This window comes from Sturnira hondurensis, unplaced genomic scaffold (genome assembly GCF_014824575.4).
Source record: "Sturnira hondurensis isolate 20B ecotype Veracruz unplaced genomic scaffold, ASM1482457v3 Scaffold0001532, whole genome shotgun sequence".
In the NCBI taxonomy this organism is placed as follows: Eukaryota; Metazoa; Chordata; class Mammalia; order Chiroptera; family Phyllostomidae; genus Sturnira; species Sturnira hondurensis.
The window spans coordinates 918,770-940,112 of NW_028074163.1; the positions used below are offsets into that span (position 1 = coordinate 918,770).

Consider the following 21,343-nt stretch of genomic DNA (forward strand, 5'->3'; position numbering starts at 1 on the left):
TTGACTGGAAGGCACCGGTACATTGACCTGAGTGAAAGAAGCTAGTCCCCCCAAAATATAAACTTCCATACAAATGAAGGGAACCAAAGTCAATACTAATGAAATAGCTCAGGGATGCATTAGAGCGTGGGTGGTAAAACTACAGAAATAAGAGGAAGGAAAGGATCAGGACAGGGTGTTGGTGTAGTGTTAGCTCTTAGGGGAAGGCAGAGATGGGAGGGGTTGAGGCATAACCATGGAGTGGATCCAGGGACAGGTGCTCCTGCTACGACATCGCCAGTAAGAACGAACGGAAACGTGGAAACGGCTCTTCCAGCTGTGCCTGTGACCTCTTCTCCAGATGTGCCCGAGGGAGAAGAGGATTCCAGCATTATTCCACTTGACAGAGAATGGATTCAAGAGCATGTCTGGTGATAAAGCTTGAGTCCAGACATAGCTTACCTTATCCAAGGATGAGTAAGAAAAAAACACAGCAGCTTAGGAAAGAACTTTTGCAGAATAGAAAAGAAACAATCTCCAGGAGTCTCCGGGAAAGGGCTGGCCCTGGGGACTGATTTACTGTAGGATGCTGTAGAAAACATCGGGGCATGGACAGTCTTAATAGGCCCAAGACAGACTCTTTAAAGGGTGAGGATTACGAGCAATTATAGGAAGGAAATGAAATGAGAATACATTAGGATGAAATGAAAATGCAACCATTTTTTTAAAGAAAGAATAATATGGTAAGGAAAGAAGTTAAAACGGAATGCTGGCATTTAAAAAAATCACACCGGAGGTACAGCAAAATTGATGCTGTACTGACGTAGAGGACAAGTTAAATAACTCTCAAAACACAGAGAAAAGGGCAAATAGATAAAGAAGTCATAGTGATAGAAATGAAGGACAGAGACCAAAAAAGAGCAAGTTAACTGTCCCTTAAGAAGAAGGCCAAACCAGGAAAAGGGCACAATCGCAGCTTTACCATAGGAGAGTGGTCCTCACCTGGAAGGTGAGGGTGAGGCTGTGTGGCAATGCCGGTGGATGCAGGCCCAGAATTGCCCAGCCAGCAGCGGTGTGTTCTAAATCGCAGTAATGAGTGGGGATTGGTCAGGCTCTATCGGGTCCTTCAGTTGTATCAGAAAAAAACAAACAAATCGGAACCCCGGTAGACTAGATTGCAGGTAAGATAACAAATGAATCAATACAGGTGTTTAGGTCAAACGTCTAACCCTGCTAAGCCATGTCTCACGAGAAATCAGTTAAGAACAACTCACAAGATTAAAGGGGGGCAAAGCCACCACATCCATTTTCTCCCCTTAAAGAAAAAAAAATACCTGAAACAAACAAATACAAAAATAAGACTTGTCACAAGGTTTTCTTTCTTGCCACACAAACTTCGTAACGACAAGGAAGCAATGCCTACAGAATGCTAAGGAACAAGGTTCAAATCCAGCAGGACTTGGCTGTTTTCACTCAGAGAAGGGCGATATAAAGACACCTCCTCTTCGCAAGCACTCAGAAAGGGGTACTTGTCACTGTTGACATTCGCGGGCGCGAGGTGACGGTAAGGAGCAGACAGACAGCCACTCGGTTTCATTAGCACTCCGTGGCTCTGCTCTTGGTCTGCCACAGGTTTTAATGATTCTGATACATTTATCTGTAAAACTGAATGCCAGACCCCAGGCCTCTCTTTTCCTAGTTATCCTCCAAAGAAGAAGCTGTGGTTTTAATCAGTGAGCATCACGCTCTCGCTGCCGGTAGCAGGAAGCGGAGTATTTTGTGTGTGTAACAGGCAGCCCGGGGCGGGCGCGCATCTCCACAGTCGCCGTCAGGGCTTTGCGCTCCCTCTGGCTTTTTGGCGTCAACGTCCTTCACTCCTGTGTTTTGCCCTTCAGATCACAAAGCAGCTGCTGAGCTTCAAGACCCTGTGCTGACATTACATGCAAGAAGAAGCAGAAAAAGTGAAAGCAAAATGCTCACAAGTCAATGCTCTCCTTTTTAATGAGGAACACGGTACCTTCCAAAGAAGAAGCTGTGGTTTTAATCAGTGAGCATCACGCTCTCGCTGCCGGTAGCAGGAAGCGGAGTATTTTGTGTGTGTAACAGGCAGCCCGGGGCCGGGCGCGCATCTCCACAGTCGCCGTCAGGGCTTTGCGCTCCCTCTGGCTTTTTGGCGTCAACGTCCTTCACTCCTGTGTTTTGCCCTTCAGATCACAAAGCAGCTGCTGAGCTTCAAGACCCTGTGCTGACATTACATGCAAGAAGAAGCAGAAAAAGTGAAAGCAAAATGCTCACAAGTCAATGCTCTCCTTTTTAATGAGGAACACGGTACCTTTCCTGGAAACCTCATCTGCCAGATTTCTGCTTACATGACATTGGCTAGAACCTGTTATCCGTCCACTCCAACGGCAAGTCTTTTTTAGTTTAGCGGTGAATCGCCATCCTGAATGAAAAGGGGGTTCTTTCGGTATGGAAGCAGGATATTGTTTATGTCAACTGCCTGGACATTTCATGCAAACTATTAAATTCCTTTGTTGCCGAAATGTCCTGTAATAAGTAAACTTGGGGTATAGTGGACTTTCTCATAAGGAGAAACTTGTGGTTGAGAATCACCGTACTTTTAACAGTTCCAGTTCTGTGGCACGAGAAAGCTCCGTGGCGGGGTCAGAGTGCTTGGGTCCCTGCAAATCCCCATGTTGGAATCCTAACCCCAAAAATCGAGATGAAGTTTCAGGCCACAAAGGCATCAAAACTTCTAGGGAGGGGCCAGGCTGAGGCTGAAAGTCTCTCCCTACAAGAAACTGCCTCTTGTTGGAGAAAAATTTGTGGAACTGAGCACGGTCTCCCTTTCAGACTCACACATACAGAGAACAGACTGACTAGCTGTCAGAGGGGCGGGGGCTTGGGGGGCTGAGATTAAGAAAAAAAACAAACACGGACGACGGTGTGGTGATTGCCAGAAGAAAAGGGGTGGGGGGAGGTAGAAGAGGGTAAGGGGGATGGAGGGACATGTGACTTTGGTGGTGAATGCAGGATGATGTGTTCAGATGATGTGTTCTAGAATCGTCCACCTGAAACCTGTGTAACCCTATTAACCAATGTCACCCCAATAAATTCGATAAAAATGTTTTAGAAGAGACACTTCTTGAAAAGTGTGGGTCAAGGTCTTTCATTTTGCTTTTATGTGACACTTCATGCTAGACAGATATAGGCATGGATGTGGATATACACAAACGTATATATGCTTGTACACAACCATATATACATTTGAAGATAAAGGTGAAAATACGCATGGCTATAAGCACAGATACAGATATAGAGGATGAAGGTTTCCACCAACTAAAGAGCTGGCAGGCCACTTTGAACACACCTTCTCAAAGTTTGCGCTCCCCACGTGGCACAGCCATCTTCACACCTACGGTATGTTCTGGAACACCGCTGTCCTTGGAGTCTTCCCAGCCTGAGAACCAACAGTGATATAGAATGGCACTCCTTTACACGAGGCCTCATTATATGGTGAAGTCCTCTACACTGACAGGGAAAAATAGGGGATATAAGTAGTTCCCAAACATACCAATAGTAGTCATGGGAACGTCTCGGCAAACACGCTTTGGTTGAAATATTGGAAATGGGTATGAAGAAGTGGGGAAGGGGGTATAGTACTTTGAATTACTACCTAAAGCGTGACAAATATTTACTAGGCACTCGGTCACGGACATTGTCTTGGGTACTGAGGATATAAGGGTACACAAACACAGACATAGTTATTGCTCGTGGAGCTGGTGATTACTCCCATGACACTTACTCACAAGGAGGTGGTTCTTAATATTAAACCATTCAAACAAATAGAACCCCTTAACTGAGATAGTGCTGTGAAGGAGGAGTATATGGCACTATAAATGCATGAAGTAGAAGCTGTCCACTGGCAAAGGCTGCGTGGGGAAGGCTTTCCTGAACATCTCACTACTGAGCTGAGAGCTGAAGGATGAGTGTGAGCTACCACTGATCCTTCCAAGAGTGGTCTAGGCAGAAAGATATGCAAAGGTCCTGTGGCAGGAATAAGTATGATGTGTTCATTCGCTGAAAAAGGCCCCAGCGCCTGGGCAGACAGCTGGGAGGAGCCTGGTGCAAGACGTTGCTAGAGAGGAAGAAAGAGCCTCACCATGTGGGGGTGGGTCAATAGTGCTGCTGGAAGAGCAGCCAGGGGACCCCTGCAGTCATCCAGAGGAGATGAGAGGGGAGCTTGATGTAGGGTTGGAGCAGGGGAAATGAGAAGTGGAAGCTCCGCCACTTCCCAGGCACAACTAACAATGTGTGGGAGTTCCCCTCGTGAATTGCAAGCCTCCAGCAAAACTGAGTGTATAAAGCTGGTGGATTATAATGTAGTACTTTGAATTCAGGTGGCCATCCTAAATCCAAAGTGAAACCGTGGGATTGACTTCTAACTTCAAGTTATAAAAGGAATAATGAGACAGGTGGCTTTTGTAGAGAAGCAGACCACTGGAATATGAGTAGAAGCAGCAAGCCTAAGGAGAAATTGCCCAGGAGTGTTATTCTGCTTCTTTACCACTGAGCGATGCTGTTTTCAATGCCAAGTTCACCAAACACCAAGGGCCAAGGACCAGTAAGAGGAAGTGGGGGAAAATCACCTTGGAATAGAAGAGAGAGAAAGACAAAGATGTTTCCTAATTTTGAAAACCTGAATTCTAATCAGCAGGGGTCCCCAACAAGTTTTTGCGAAGGTCATTTTGCAGTATGGTAACTTCTGGCTTTACTGTCGGCATCTTTAAAGATAGTCCCCAGAAAAAAGGGGGCCAAGAAGGGGCTTTTTTAGAACCATTAGTCTGCCCCTCCCCCACAGTCCCATTAGTGAACCTTATTAAACCAACTCAGACAAAGAGCAAAGATGCCCTCGTTAATGGAGAGTCTCTGATAATTACTCTGCTCAGCTGCTTCTTTTAGGGTCTGAATGGCTTTTAAATAATGTTTCCCTTGCTGTGGTCGCAGACAATGACCTAGCAGTCGGCTTTAAGCAGTGTGGATCCCATTAGCGGAAGAATAGCAAACTCTGTGTGTGTCTGTGTGCCAGTGAGTGAGTGTGTGTGTTAGTGTGTAAGCGTGTGGGTTGAGAGGCCCTACTTATAGTAGAGATCACATTTAAATGTTGCTTTCTTCCTCTTTTTTCTTCCTTCCTTTATAAACAAACCTATTTCTCCCAGAAATCTGTGAAGGTTCAGAAGGAGCCACCTTAAGACGTGCCTCAGCGGTCTGCAGAGTACTGTGAGCTAAAGGCAATTTTAGCTTCTGGCTCAAGAGAAACTTCTGCCCCTTCTCCCCGTTAACCACCTAGAAAAATTTGAATCAGTGGCGGTGCCCTTAATAAGAGATTATCAGAGGTAACTTCTTTTGACTGATCTATAGGGCAGGACAACCTTCTATTTACTAAAGGTCTACTCTTCTTTTCACCCTGCAATGACCCTTTGTAGCCCCAAGGCTCCGCCCCTCATCCGTAGCCCAGGATGCCTTACACACCCCTGTCCCCCTTTCTCTCTGCATGTGGGGCCCCTGACTCACTCATGTATGCAGGGTTCCTATACACCGGTATGCATTAAATCTGCTTATTTTTTTGTTCTTCTATCTCATGTCTATTTGATTATTAGACCAGCCAGAAAAAACTCAAGGATAGAGAAACGTCTCTTCCTCCCCCACAAATCAAAGGCATCACTGTGTCCACTGGGTCAGCTATTGGGTGAAAATCTCTTCTTGAAAATGGCAGGGGACCCCTCAAATGCCTGCAGAAGATGCCTCGCATTCTTCTTGTCATTTCTCTGCCGGATGTGATTTTAAACTGATGCCTGTCCTCTAAGGACTTCAAATCCCAAACCACAACCATGCAAAGAATATAAAGTCACACCAGTATATGCCTACTGGTCAGAACGGAAAAAATGTGAAAAGCTTGATAAATGTGGTGGAAAGAGTAGGAGACAAAAGTAATAGGAGAAAACACAGAGATCCTTGGAATATTTTTCTCTGTGGCTCTTTCTCCTGAGGCTTGCAATTCTTTTTTTGCCCTGATAATTAGGCTATACAGTTATATAAAGTCTCATTATATCCTGAACAGAGAATGTAGGAAAAGGACAACCTTAAATTATCTACAAAGCTTCAAATCCTCCTGTAACAGTATGAATAAGCTCAATGGTGATAAGAAAGTTGGCGATGAAAATGCATAAAACAATGTTAAAAAACATTGTAGCAAATCAAATCTAGCTGATTGCTCACCTTTGCCTGGAGGACTTTCTCAGGGGTTCCAGAATGGTCTGATTCAACAGTTTTGTGTTGTTTTTTTTTAAACAAAACCAGTGTAATAACAGGCTAGCATAAGGAAGGGGGTGAGTCCAGTTACACAATATATGGGAGTGAATTGTATGCAGTTCAGTGATTCTCACAAATCACCCCCAACACACACACACACACACACACACACACACACACACATACACTTGACAACTCCGGGAAGAATGATCACACTGCAGCCAACGAGATAAATACAGCCATTTTCTGGTTCTGGGTTCTAGAAGGACACCATAGGCAAGGAAATATTCTACTTGGGTTAACTGAAAGATGCTCCATTCAGTTCTCACTCCCTTTAATTTTGATCTTTCACTTTAATGGCTGTGAACTGCTTCTGCATGATTAAATTTCTGCTGTTATTATTTTCAAAATGATAAACGTACAAACAGTTACCTGAGACACATGGTACCTTGTCTGTTCACCATTGACTACCTGTCTGCAGGGTAATTCTTTCATTTGCATAATAATTAGTTCAAATGTGTGAAATAAGGACTCATCTTGCAGGAACAGAAAACTTAGTGTTTTGCTCATTGAGCTCTTTTCTTATCAGTGATTCCCATTCCGGTGAAAAAGACTAAATAGTATGAAAGTTCATTTGGGTGTTTGGAGGGGTGATAGGGAACTTTCAGATCATGTAAGAAAAGCAAGGGCATCCAGCTCTTAGGGACAGGTTTGGACCTTGGGTTAGATTCACACACACGCACGAAGAAACCCCACAAAAACAAAACACAACCCTTTTTAAAAATCACTCTTGAAAACCAACTTAAATTCTGGAATCTCAGTAGTCTTTGATATTACAAATATGAATTGCTCATTAGATCTTACTCTGGGCCATCATGGTGCCTGGTGCTGCAAGAGACAAGCCTAAGAAGTATAACTCACGATCCTAGGCCTTGTGGCTAGGGCCGTAACTCAGAGGTCCTGACCCCAGCCCACAGTCTTTTCTAGTGTAGCAGAGCCTCTCTTATGACATGATTACTTTATCATAGTCCTATAAGAATGGAAGATGGAGTGTTGCATTAAGAGAGTTGCTCCCCAGTAGAACGTCCAAATACTGCCCTTAGATCTTGGCAAATGGGCTGACCTAGGTTCTGCTTTAGGTTCTCCTCTGCCTGCCCCTCTCACTGGCCAAGAAGGGGGCCACCTGGAGCCTCTTCCTTCTAGACCACGTACCTAGGGCCTCAGAATTCCTGGCCCCCAAAGTCTATCCCCAGAGCTGCATGGGCTTTTCCCCCAGGGCTTGTCTTTCTGGGGGCTGATCCCGCTCCCAGTGTGTCCTCGTAGACCTGAGGGGTGACTTGAGCTGGGGACACGGTGTACGAAGTTAGGATGAGGCAGCTGAGGTGTCTGCATGTGCATGTGTGTGGCCTTGGGATGCAGAGCAGGGTTTGGGCTGGGAAACTGGAGGCATCCATTTGCATTCTTCCCCTGGTCCTTATAAATATCAAGATGAGCCTGCCCAGGTCCGGTGAAATGAAGCTTTCTTTAGATATACACACACACACACACACACACACACACACACACATATATTTATATGTGTGTATATATACACACAGATATTGATATTGATATGTAATATATATATCTCCTTGTGGTTCTCAATTTTTGCCTCATGAATTTTGATTCTCTGTTCATATGAATTAAGGATTGATGTGTCTCTGGATAACTGACCCATTTATCACCATGTAATGCCCCTCTTGTGTGAAGGACTGGTATTCTTTCTTTAAATATTCAATAAAATTCACCATGAAAACCATTTGCCTTCTTTATGGAAAGATTTAAAACTTACTAATTCAATTTCTTTACCTGTTACAGCTCTACTCATATTTCTAGTTCTTACTGAGTCCCTTTTGGTAATTTATTTTTTTAGAAATTTACTTATTTTATCTAAGTTTTACAACTTATTGGTATGGTGTTGTTTGTATATACCTCTTTATAATTATTTTAATTGCTGTAACCTTTTCACTCCTGGTTTTGACAATTTGTGTTTTCTCCCACTTTCTTGGTCCGTCTACCTAAATGGGATCTTTTCAAAGAGCCAATTTGTGGTTCCACTGATCTGTTGTTTTTCTGTTTTCTGCATCACTGACATCTGCTCTAATCTTTATTTTTTCCTTCCTTCTCTTGCTTTGGATTTTGTTTACTGGTTATTATCTGGTTTCTTAAGGTGGAATCTCGGGTTACTGACTTGAGCCCTCCTTTCCTCCTTTCTGAGATAGGTATCTATAGCTATAGATTTCACTCTGAGCATTATTTTAGCGTACTCAGTACATTCTGAAATTTTGTATTTCACTTTCGTTCATTTCAAAATATTTAAAAATGTCTCTTGTAATTGATATCTTCTTTGTCACAGAGTTTTTAGAATGTGTTGTTTTATTTCCAAATATTTTGAGGTTCCTTAGATTCTTTTTTATTGGGGTTCTTAATTTCTATGTGTCATAGAACATACTTGGTATAGTTTCAGCCTTTTAAAATCTATTGAGTCGTGTTTTGTGGTCCAGTAATGGTTTATTCAGTTTAAAACATTAAAATTTTTGTTTTATCCTTACCTGAGGACGTTTTTCATTGCTTTTAGAGAAAGAGGAAGAAAGAGGGGAAGGGACAGAGAGGAACACAGATGTGAGAGAGAAACATCAATTGGCTGCCTCCGGCACACCCAGACCAGGGATCAAGGCTTCCACCGAGGTATGTGCTCTGACTGGGAATCAAACCTGCAACCTTTTGACTATGGGATAACAGTCCAACCAACTGAGCCACACTACCCAGAGCTCAGTTTGAAGCCTTTTTAATATTAATTTTTATTAAACTTTTTAATTGTGGTATAATTCACATAATATAAAATTTGCTCTTTTAAAAGTATACAATTCACTGATTTTTAGAGTATTCACAAGACCGTGTAACTATCACCATATTCTAATTGCAAAATACTTTCCTCTCTTTCCCAAAATATTTGTATCCACTCCCCTTTCCCCAAGCCCCAGGCTACCGTTACTCTACTTTATCTCGATGGATTTGCTTATTTGGGATGTGTCCTATAACTAGAACATAAAGTATATGGCCTTTTGTGTCTGGCTTATTTCACTTAGCATAATGTTTTCAAGGTCCATCCACATGGCAGCTTGTATCAGCACTTCGTTCCTTTTTAGGCTGAATAATACTCCATTATGTGGACCTTTTATTTATCCTCTCATCAGCTGATGGACATTTATGCTGTTTCCACCTTTTGGCTATTATGAACGCTGCTGTTACGAACATCTGTGTGCAGGATTTTATGTGGGGTACATTTTTAAGCAGTGCACAATCTCTAGGCTATGAGCTACGTAAGTACCTGTCCAGTCAGGAAACTGGAGGCTGGAGAGTGTGTGTTTTTGTCTGTCTTTCCATGTGTGGGAACAACCAAGGTTTCTGGATGTTTACAAAGAGTCTTTGAGTTTAAGAAGCAGCCAGAAGGGCTGAGTCAACTCTTAACATCTGTGCTCTACCCTACATGCTTCCACTCTCCCTGGCTTCATGCCTCACCTTCTGTCTGAACCACAGAATAAGTGAGTCCCGCAGGGTGGGAAATGGATCAGGATGCTCATGCCCAAAGAAGCCAGTGTATACATACACCCGGTGTGTATTTCTATCATGCTCTTTGGATAAAAGGAAAAGGGATATATATATCACTTTGAGATTCAAGAAAAGCAATGGTAAAAATTTTGCTCTCAAGTTGGTGGGGGAAAAATCATCCATCAATCAATGGATGCGATGATGCCCAAATGTTACTTTGGTTAGAAAAAGAATCCCACATAAACTCCCACTTTTCTCTCCTTTGGTCCTAAAACTTTCATCACTATGCTGCAAGGCATCTGTGGACAAACGCATGTGGTGAGCCAGACAGCTGGTCACCGGTGTCCTCCAGTTTCATTCCCAGTAACCCACCTGGTTCTGGCCTTCCTCTGAAGCTGTGATTCCCCACCACCCATCACTTGGCCCTGAAATGGCTGTGATGGTTCTTCCTCCCCAGTCTTCATTCTAAAAATGAACCTGAACACTCTTTGCTACCTAATAAGGCAGAGCTGGGCGATGTTTCCTTGCAACTCTGTTATCTTGTTCTGGGTAGAGGTAGTGAGGTGCATTGGAAATAAATATAGAAAACCAAAGGGTAAAAAATGCTCGACAACAATAAGGGAGATGTGATACAGGGGACGAGAGAAAGATAGTTTTTCACTAAAAGTTGGCCCGATCTGGCCAAATAAAACTGCATGTGGCACATTTGGGTATAAATAAAACAAGCGATCCTGTACCTGCTTGTTGAAATATCCTCAAAAGGGTAGAGAATCTCCCCATTGTTGCAGATTTCACAGATGAACCCCTTCTGGCTGCAGAGACTGCAGCTGTACACGTGGGAAGTGGCGAATTTAATGACCTTGCCCAGGAATGGAGCCAGCTTTCCCTCTATTACCTACAGAAAGAGAAACGGGACAGGGAAGAAAGCCGTTGAGAACAGATATCTTGCAGACGAGGAGGACTGGAATTCCTTTCCTTTACGCAACAGGAAAACCTCTAATTATAATTTCTCAGCAACTCTGAGAACGAAAAGACATAGTATTTTCGCTCCAAAAGAACCCTTTGGTTTAAACCACTGGAGGTTGGAAAATGAAGATGTTGAAACTTCTTTTGTATTCTTCTTTCTTTGTAGTGTAGAGTAGGGGATCGAAGGCCAACAAATGGTGAGCCCTACTTCCATAGACCAGCTTCACAGTTACGGTGTGGTACAAGAGGAATGTGGTGGAGTTCCCAGAATAGACTGAAAACATGCAGGGTAAATATGAATGTAGAACCTCATGTTCTAAATTCAATAACACTCTTTCTCTGATGAGTTAATAGGATGGTTTTTCACTATCTCCCCCAAGAACACTTACCAAATGTGGAAAAATAGGTTTGTTTTGCTGCTGACAAGTATACAATATAAAAAGGTTGCAAATTTGGCACATTGAGCCTAAAACTTTTTTAAAAGCTTAGTGTTTTTAAATAATGACTCAATTTAATAATTGGGAGATTTCACATAAAAATCCAGCTTTGGGGGCATCTTTTGAAAAACTCCTTAGATCTAGAAGAACCAGGTCTGAACTCTAACATGCAACGATACTGGCTACGACGGGGGCAGCTTGCTCCCACTGGGCCATGTGCTCTCCTGTTGACAGCTGTCTCTACTAGTGTGTCCCCCTAGTTGTCTCTACTAGTTGTCCCCACTGGTGTCTTTCATGTGCCTGCCTCCCACAGTTATCTCACCTGTTGGCCCAGCAAACATCCAAGAGTCCAGAACCAACGCTTAGCAGGATCCCCTCTCACTTAACTGACACCGCATGGGCTTCGACGAGTCCAGCAGTTCATACACTAACAAGATAAAATGTGCCTTTATTTCTATCAGTGCAAATATGTACACGTGCCCATTCTGATACAAGAAAAAAGATGAAATTTAATGTGTTAGGAAATAACTGGAAGTAACTGGAAATAGATGGGTACTTTCAAATGAACACATAGTTTAAATGAAAATTTTACATAAAAATAATGTCTAAGGGCAATGTTAATCATACCTAAAAAGAAATTACAATGCCAAGGAGAATAAATTAGTAGTAACTGACATCACAACAATAAAGAACTACAAAGGATGTAATACTGTATTTTGCAAAAACTGAAGCAGTGAATAATACTAGTGATAAAAACTAAAGTGGTTTTAAAGATCACAGCATCGCCTCATGATGACTAAGATGGGCATAACAGTAGCTGGCTCTGGGGAGGGAACGGGCTGGAAAAGCCAGCCTTTCACTTGGTACACAGTTGTCTCGTTTGTGCATTTTTAAAGCAACGTACATTACTTTTGCATCAAGGTTCAGAAAATGAACAGAAAAATCAGGTTTCCTGCTTTATAAGAGTGAATTTTTTCTTAATAAAGACAGTAGAAGTTATGCTGGCTGTCTTTTGAGTCAAGCAAGCCCATCTCCTACCATTTTTTAACTTATTTCCCTCTCTATGACCTTCAGAAAGCCATAGATAGAGCTTTTTTTATTTTTACTTTCTCAAGGACCATTAAGTTCAATAAACCCCGGTAAAGCATCCTCCTAATACCAACACATGATACACTTTCTAAGAAATAACCACCACCAAATCATATACCCAGCCACCAGTAAGCACTTTCCAATGTGTCATAGGTTATTTCTAAATTGTGGTAACAATATTTCAGTTCCATTTGGCTTTACTTACATTACTCTTTCCTAAACAACCAAGGTTAGCGACACATTTAAAGAGGCATAAACTACAGTCCATTCAGGGAAAAACATCGGGATGTAGAACAGTTCTGGAAGCCAGGTGAGCAAAGGTTGTTGGAAGGAACTGAGGATGACAGGACCTTGGGGAAGACCCGAGGGTCATCATCTCGGACTAAAGAAGCACACTGGGCATCTTGAGCATAAAGCTTTGCCCTACTCAGGTGATTTCCTTGAGACAAAGGGTATGAACATTTTGAAGCCTTTTGAAATATTTCAACAAACTTACACTGGCAACAATATATACTTTTTCCTACCTAGAGATTTTAATAAGCTTTAAAAAGTTAATTTGGGGACTGATAGCTTTACAATATTTAGTTTCCCTATCAAAGAACCTGATTTGTATCTCCATTTTATTTATTAATTTTAAAATGATATTTCATTGATTATGCTATTACAGTTGTCCCAGTTCCCCCGCTTTGCCTCCTCTCCACTCAGCAATCCTCACACCATTGTTCATGTCTATGGTCACGTGTACAACTTCTTTGGCTGCTCCATTTCCTATCCTGTACTTTACATCCCCAAGGCTATTCTGTAACTACCTGTTTGTACTTCTTAATGCCTTCACCTCTTCACCCATTCCTCCACACTCCTCCCATCTGGCAGCCATCAAAACACTCTCCGTATCCATGATTCTGTCTCTATTCTTGTTTGCTTAGTTTGTTTTTTGCTTGTTTGTTTTTTTACATTCAATTGGTTTTTAAAAAAATAATCATTTTTTTTTTTAGAGAAAGAGGGGAAGGGAGGGAGAAAGGGAGATAACATCGATGTTCAAGAGATACATTGATTGGTTGCCTCTTATGTCCCACAACTGGGGACCTGGCCTGTAACCCAGGCATGTGCCCTGACCAGGAATCGAACCAGAGACCCTCCAGTTTGCAGGCTGGCACTCAACTCACTGAGCCATACCAGCCAGAGCTAGATTCAGTTGTTGATAGATATGTATTTATTCCCATTTTACTGTTCATAGTTTGGATCTTCTTTTTCTTAAATCCCCATTTTATTAAATCTTCATTTATTATTGCTTAACAAAAATTTGTTTCCTGCCTTTGTATAAGCCACATACTCTTATTATACTCAGGTATTTCAAAGTTAAACTTCTATGTAATATTTTTTTCTTATTAGCTATTGCTGGTATATTAGAATATATTAACTTTTGTGTACATCTAATGTATGACTATATCTTACAGAATTTTCAGGAATGTAAATCATCTTTAGGTGATTCTTATGGTTTTTCTGAAAGTAATAATCTAGTCACTTCTTTTCTAATATTATATTTCTTGTTTATCTTTCATGTCTTATTGCATCACCCATTGCTCCTCGAACAATATTAAGTAATGATGGTGTCAGTGGACATTCTTGTTTTTTCAAAGAGAATCAAACAGAAATTATGGAGTCTAGTGAGTGGCCCATTTTCTCCATCAGAAACATATATGTGTATTGTCACTCACCACATTTTATTGATTCCCTCTCTTTTCAAATTACAGCTTTACTGAGATACAATTCACATACTGTGTAATTCACCTATTTAAAGTCTACAATTAAATGGCTTTCAGTTATTCACAGGGTTGTGTACAATCACCACCATCAATTTGTGAATGCTTTTTTAACTCTTCCAAAAACCTTGTACCCCAAAGCAAGTACTCCCTTTCCCCCCTTAACTGCTCCCAAGCCCTAAGCAACCAATAATCTGATTTCTGTGTCCATTGATTTACCTCTTTTGGACATTTCATATAAATGGAATCACACAATATGCGGTCTCCTGTGATTTGCTTCTTTCATTTAGCATAACATTTTCAAAGTTCATGTTGATTCTCTCTAAACATCTCTGGTGTAAGTCCCTTTTCCCATCTTGCCCAACACTCGTATCTCTGCTCTCAATCTTCTGGTTTTGTTTCCAGATGTCAGTCTTTTTCTTTCAACCCAGACAGCACATTTGCTAATCAGTTTTAGATACCAATTTCATCACATGTCATCTCTTTCCTCAAGCCTTGGTGAATTCTTTTATCATTAATAAAAACTCTTTACTTACTATGGCCCATATACTTGATGCAAGAGTGAACTGGACAAAACTGGATCCTACATTTTCCTGGCGTGCAGGTGTTTCCATTAGCTGATTCCATGCTCTCTACCCAGGCTCATGTTCACCTCATGCAATGTGCCTTCTGCTGTGAGCAAACTTTTCCTCACACAGACTGTGCTTTCTCTTGCTCTTGTGCCTTCAGTTTGAGGCACAAGGAAATGGCCCATGTCATTTCCTCTATCTAAAGTTTCGCTTCTTTTCTTAACACTTATTTAAATTTCACCCAGGCTTCACGGCTCAGATCTATTCTGGCACGATCTGGAAGGCCACCTCTGGCCACCTTTCAACTTCACTGAAAGTGTTTGGATCTTTTGTGCTTGACATAAATTACTTTTACATCATGTAATTTAATCCAGAACTTGATGTTGCTTTGTACTCTTTGCTATTGTTTAAAATGTGATTGTTTTGCTTATCCGACTGTTGATTGAACATATCAAAATGGTGATACTAACTATAAAATGGTAGTTTTACTCTAAAAAATGCCAATGTCATATGGAGCCACCTATGAGAATATAAATTGCTTGGAGGGAAAGACTGGGTTTCACACTTGTCTTTAATGTCCCCTCTCTGCCAGGCACCTAAGTTCTTGGTGACCGGCCACCGATGCTTTCTCACCTTTTTTCCTTGGCTGCAGTCGTCATAGCTGAGGGCTCTCTTTGTGTCACTGACATTTTCAGTCATTCTGTTGGGTGACTTAGTGAGGAGCATAAAGAGTGCATGGGCCTGGTGGCAGCTCAGCTACTCAGGGACTCTTTTTGCTTCTTTTCACTTGACTAATTGCTCTCCCTATTTGTCAGCTCAGGTTCATGACCATGTTCCAAGGGGCTGAAGCTGCTGAGAGTTTTCCCTCCGGAAAAGTGAGGCAATAGCCTAAAAGTATATTTTAGACTTTACAAACATTTCTTTAATATTTCAAAAGAAAAAATTTATACTTATAATTTTCCAGGGACTAAGATGTATGTAGGAGGTTTAAATCTTATCCTTGAACGCAACTGCTAGCAACACTAGGAACAGGATCCAACAATCTGGCTTCTGGTCTAGAGGTCTGATCACTACTAAGAAGTAGGTTCCAAGTGTGACATCTCCTAGGGTTCCTTTTAAAAATCCCATCTATCTTTACTGTGGATAACTGCTTAAAAAGAAATCAAGTGTCCTGCCTCCAACCATCTCCTCCTGCCCCTAAGAGTCTTACAACTTCCATTTCTACTTCTTAGGCATTTTGGTGGGAGCTTAGGGTTAGGGTCACTTTCCAAGGATACCAGGAAGGTGACAGCCTTGAAGACCAAAGCCCAAGGGTCCTCCTACTGTTAGGTTCCAAATGAGAATGAAGAGTAGAAAAGAACTATCAGAATTCTGATGGACCTGGAAAATACTATGGGTTGGGCAAAGTCAAATGGCCAACAGGTGAACAAGAGCACAGCCTGAGGGAAGTCAGATTTGAGACCTCTGCTATGTTAGCCCCAACCGGAGTGCTTCCCTAGGGTGACATTAGTTCTCAGTGGGGCTCAGCATGGGCAAAAGTTCTACAAGCTGTGTATCCAGAGTTGATCCAGGGCACTCTAATGTCACAGAGAGCAAGCCAGGACTGACTAGGACAAAGTAAGCCAAAAAAGTAGTTTCTTCATAATACTGGCTAAAGCTTATTAAGAAAAGAATCTAACCACAGCACAGTTTTTGCTTCTTGACAACTTAGGTGTATTTTCCTGGTGCATAGTAGTTAGATCTATTAGGGAGTTTTCCAGAAGGCTTACATTACAGAGTTTTTCACACGCCCTCCGAGCTTAGTCGTCTCTGGGTATTGGGAAGCATGGGATAGAAAGGAAAAAAACAAGGCTGGAATTTGTCTTGCTTATTTTTTTCCTACTTACAATAATTAAATTAGTCACAAGTTAATATAACTTTATAACAACCCATTAAAAGTTACAAGGGCAGACTTCCTGTCAGGATGGTGGTGGACGTAAACGTGGTACTCATTTCCTTCCACAACCACGTCAAAATTACGACTAAACTACAGAGCAACCATCATTGAGAACTGCCCGAGATCTGGCTGAGTGGAAGTCCTACAACTAGGGAATTACAGAAGAAGCCACACAGAGAATGATAAAAGGGGTAGAGACACAGAACAGGCTGGGCCCACACACTTGTGTAGCAAATACACATTGGGAGGGATATCTCAGCTGCGGAAGTCCTGCCTGAGAAGCAAGGGGTCCCAGCCTCACACCAGGCCCCCGAGCCCAGGGTTCCAGTGCCAGGAAGAGAAGTCTCTATAACTCTGGCTGTAAAAACTAGTGTAGACTGAGGCTGAGGGAGAAACCTAGAGTCCCGAGCAGTTCCTCTTAAAGGGCCTGCCCATGGATATACTCGGACTCCCTCCCTCTGAGCTCTGGGACAATAGCTCAAAAGGCACTGGAGACATAAGGGGAGGAAATGAACTTTCCAGCATTAGGATGAGAGCTGGGGGTGGGGCAGCTTTCTCTCAGACAGAAGTGTTGGCAGAGGCCATTGTTCCTTTGATGAGCCACCAGGTAGGCACCATATCTGAGAATCCATTATCCTGGCTCAAAGTGTTTGCCCCACTCCACCCAACTGTCAGGCCTACCCAAGCTGTTTCCAGTGGCTTTTCCATATCCATGGCCTATCTTGGCTTATGCTTCAGATTTTCCTAAAATCTCTCAAACAAGCAGCATCTTGCCTCAGCAAGCCCTGTACTTCTTGCTAAGTGACCCTAGCAGCAGCTAGCCTTGGTTTGCAGCTTGGCCTCACCTGGGCACCTCTAAGCGCAGCAAAAGTAGCAGCGTTATGCAGATTGCTTTGCAGCTTATGCTGGGTGGCCCTGGGCAGAACACAGGTGGTGGCTGACCCTGGTTTGCACTTCCTGGGAGGCCCCATGGCCAGCACACCCAGGGGACAGCTTCAGACCACGTCGAAGCATCACCACCCAACCGCCTCCACAAGTGACACACTCAACGGGTGGGCTCAGCAGGCACCACAGCCCCACTGAGGTAAGTCCTGCTCTGTGGGGTGGGCCCCTATACAGGTGATCCTCCATAGTGGTTGGAGGTTAGTGGCCACAGTCAGTCCTTGCAGCTGGCTGACTGGCCACTGACACGCCAACAGCAATCAAGGCTCAACTACAACAGGACAGTGCACACAGCACACACATGGGGGTGATGCACCTAGACTACCCAGCTTGGGCAACTGAAGAGGCTGTGCCACTGGACCCTACACAATACCTACTACATACACTAGGCCACTCTATCAAATTAGGGAGATTTAGCAGCTTTACCTAATACATAGAAATAAACACAGGGAGACTTCCTAAATGAGGAGGCAAAAACATGGGCCAAATGAAAGAACAGAACAAAACTCTAAAAAAAGAACTAAACAAAATGGAAGCAAGCAATCTACTAGATGCAGAGTTCAAAACACTCATTATAAGGATGCTCAATAAACTTAGTGAGATATTCAACAGTATAAAAAGGGTCACTTTCATCCAGTCAGAAACTAAGAACACACTAACTGAAATGAAGAATAATTTACAGGGAATCAACAGTAGAGTAGATGAAGCCAACTATCAAATCGGTGATTTGGAATATAAGGAAGCAAAAAACACCCAATCAGAGCAGCAAAAAAAAAAAAAAAAAAAAAGAATCCAAGAAAATGAGGACAGTGTAAAAAGCTCCTGGGACAAGGGGGTTTTTAAGCATACCGACATTCCCATCATGGGGGTGACAGAAGGAGAAGAGAGAGAAAAAAACTGAAAACTTATTTAATGACAAAAAAATCACCTAACTTGGTGAAGGAAATAGACATACAAATCCAGGAAGTGCAACAAGTCCCAAACAAGATGAACCTAAATAGGCCCACACCAAGACACACCATAATTAAAATGCCAAAGGCCAAAGACAAAGAGAGAATCTTAGAAGCAGCAAGACAAAAGCAGTTAGTTTCCTACAAGGGAGCTCCCATAAGACTGTCGGCTGATTTTTCAACAGAAACTTCACAGGACAGAAGGGAGTGGCAAGAAGTATTCAAAGTGATAAAAGGCAAGGGATTACAACCAAGATTACGCTACCCAACAAAGCCATGATTTAGAATGGAAGGATAGCTACCGAGCTTCCCAGACAAGAAAAAGCTAAAGGAGTTCCAAACCCGTATTATATGAAATGTTAAAGGGTCTTTAAGAATTACAAGGAAAAAAGATAAAAATATGAATAATAAAAAGGTAATAAATACATATTTATTAACAATTGAATCTAAAAATCAAAATAGATGAACAAGCAGAACAGAAACAGAGGACATTTTGATGGTTGCCAGGTGGGAGGGGGTTTTGGGGGTGGTGAAGGGAGTGAGAAGTCCAAATTGGTTTTCACAGAATGGTCGTCGGGATGTGGGGCGCAACATATGGAATGTAGTCAGTGATATTCTGGTAGCTGTGTGTGGATTCAGATGGGTGTAGGATTTATTGAGATGGTCACTTGGTGTATTATGTAGTGTTTGGTCACTGCAGTATACACCTGAAACTAGTATAGTAGTGTATGTCCACTGTAATTGAAAAATAAAAAATGATTAAATGGCGAATAAAAATAATCAGAAAAATGTCCCAAGGCCATTAATCAGGTGGTGGTCATTTGGCTATGTCATAAAGTGATGGCAAAATAGGCCTCTGAGATGAGGTTTAGTAATCCCTCTACTTCTTTCCCCGAAGTGCCTGTCTATGTGTGCAAAATCATAACAAAGTAATTAGCAGCAAGTATATGTGGTACTCTGTCCATCTCAACCCCCTGCTCTCAAGCTCCCCCACCTTCTCCACGCACCAAGTTGCCCTGTCTCCTTGAGAAAAGCAGATGTATGAAATAGGGTGAAAGTTTCTTTCGCTTTCCATTCAACTTAATTTCTTCTACTAAGAAAGGTACTACTCTGGTATTACTTATTTGGAGAGCATGCATGAATGACTGTTTCAGAGGTACTTTGTGACTGGGTATTCAAAGAATACATGCTTCCATTTGTAACTCAAAATGGTGTGTCCTGTTGCCAGGTAGGATAAGGACAGATTGCAGCATCAGGGTGATATCTTCTTCCTGACTTTGCTCTTTTTCACTTTTGTAGTCTCTCTATAAATGCTTTCACTCTACTATTTCAGGTACTTCTAGCACTCAAAGAAGCATCAAATACTACTTTCCATGATCCAGCTAGCTGACAGATACACCAAATATGCTTACCCCACGAAAGCAGCCTGGTCGAACTTCCAGTTCAGGGATACACACATTTTTCCCCCTCTTCTATTCTGGTCAAGATGGTCAGCATTGGAATTTGAGGCCTATGGCTTTCTTGCAGACTAAGACAACAGACTTTATTTGATTTACTTTCTTGCAGACCAATCAAAAATTACAATTAAGTTAAAAAATAACCTAGTGCTGTCTTCTCCAAACCACAGTTTCAGAAGCAGCTGCTTATTACTCATGTGTGGCACCAGGAAATTGCAGTGTCATGTTCAAGGTCGGCAGCCAATAGAGATCTGTGGGATTGGGAAATGGGCACAAATGATTCTTTTATGCCTGTTACCTTCGCTCCCTTGGCACCAGCACAAAATTCAAAATCTACAGGGGGAGAGAGACAGAGCACTCCTAAGTTGGACAAGAAAAAAGAAAGAAAAAGCTCTTTCTCATTGAATTTCTGTATGCATCGGCTAATTCCTTCCCCTGATTTGTCAAGTTACCTTCCATCTGAATACAGGCATTCCTCAACCATTGTGCAGCATTTAGATTCTGGCCAACTGTTGGGAATATTTTGATGGAGAGGGCTGCTGCACTTGACAAATGGCCCCTCCTCTAAAAGTCTAACCAAAGACCCCATTCACAGCAAACAAAGCCACCTGCCACTTACTAGTAACAAGCCGGCTTGATGAAATGGAAGACCCAAAACTGTCACACATTGTAAGATGATTTCCAGTGTAATTTAGTTTGCATGTGCTTGGGCAGAGGCCTGGGAGAGGTGGCACTCCCCGTTTTCTCTGAAGGCCCTTTCTCTGCATTAACAGGCAGGTACAGTGAAGTCTAGGGACCTGGGTCATGTGAGTTTGTGGAGAGTTAGGAAAGAACAACCCGTGGATTTTGCTCAGGTCTGAAGACCCTAAAACACAGTGAGAATATTCTGAGCTCTCATTCAATTCCAATTTTTCTCTTCTTAATAATGTCCTTAAAATGGAAAAATAAAAAGCACAGGGGATTTTTCTATTTTAAAAGTTTGCTGAACCCCATTTTCCCATAATTAACCTTTGAGCTCCTTATCATGGCTCAATGCTGGGATGTTTGTATATAAACAGAAAACTGTGTCTTCTCCAATTAGCTGCTCCCTGCCCCTCTTTACCCATTATGGGGTGGCTCTAACACCACTGGGCTTTTGGCTAATCAAGCACTTCACTGAGGGTGGATTATGACGTCACCAAATAGTTCTTATCTGATCCTTTTCCAAAGGTGACAATTTCTACTCAGACTTAGGAAAGTACGTGATAATTGAATCTGGGTTGGTGCAGTTGGGTAGATTTGTGGGTAGCATCATTCCTATCAAATTACATTTTGCCTCCTACTGGAAATGAAGTCTTAGGGAATAAAAGATA

General features: G+C 42.2%; 1 protein-coding gene across 3 annotated transcripts in view; it reads right to left on the reverse strand.

Annotated features, from left to right (window-relative positions):
• Window positions 1-9,161: 9,161 nt before the first annotated feature.
• PLEKHM3 (pleckstrin homology domain containing M3) overlaps window positions 9,162-21,343 on the reverse strand; it is a 146,722-nt gene continuing 134,540 nt past the window's right edge. For all 3 annotated transcript variants that reach the window (XM_037029898.1, XM_037029911.1, XM_037029903.1), the window contains one exon: window positions 9,162-10,777. In XM_037029898.1, coding sequence (XP_036885793.1) covers window positions 10,418-10,777 — 360 coding nt within the window. In that variant the 3' untranslated portion in view covers window positions 9,162-10,417. The remainder of the gene's footprint in view (window positions 10,778-21,343) is intronic.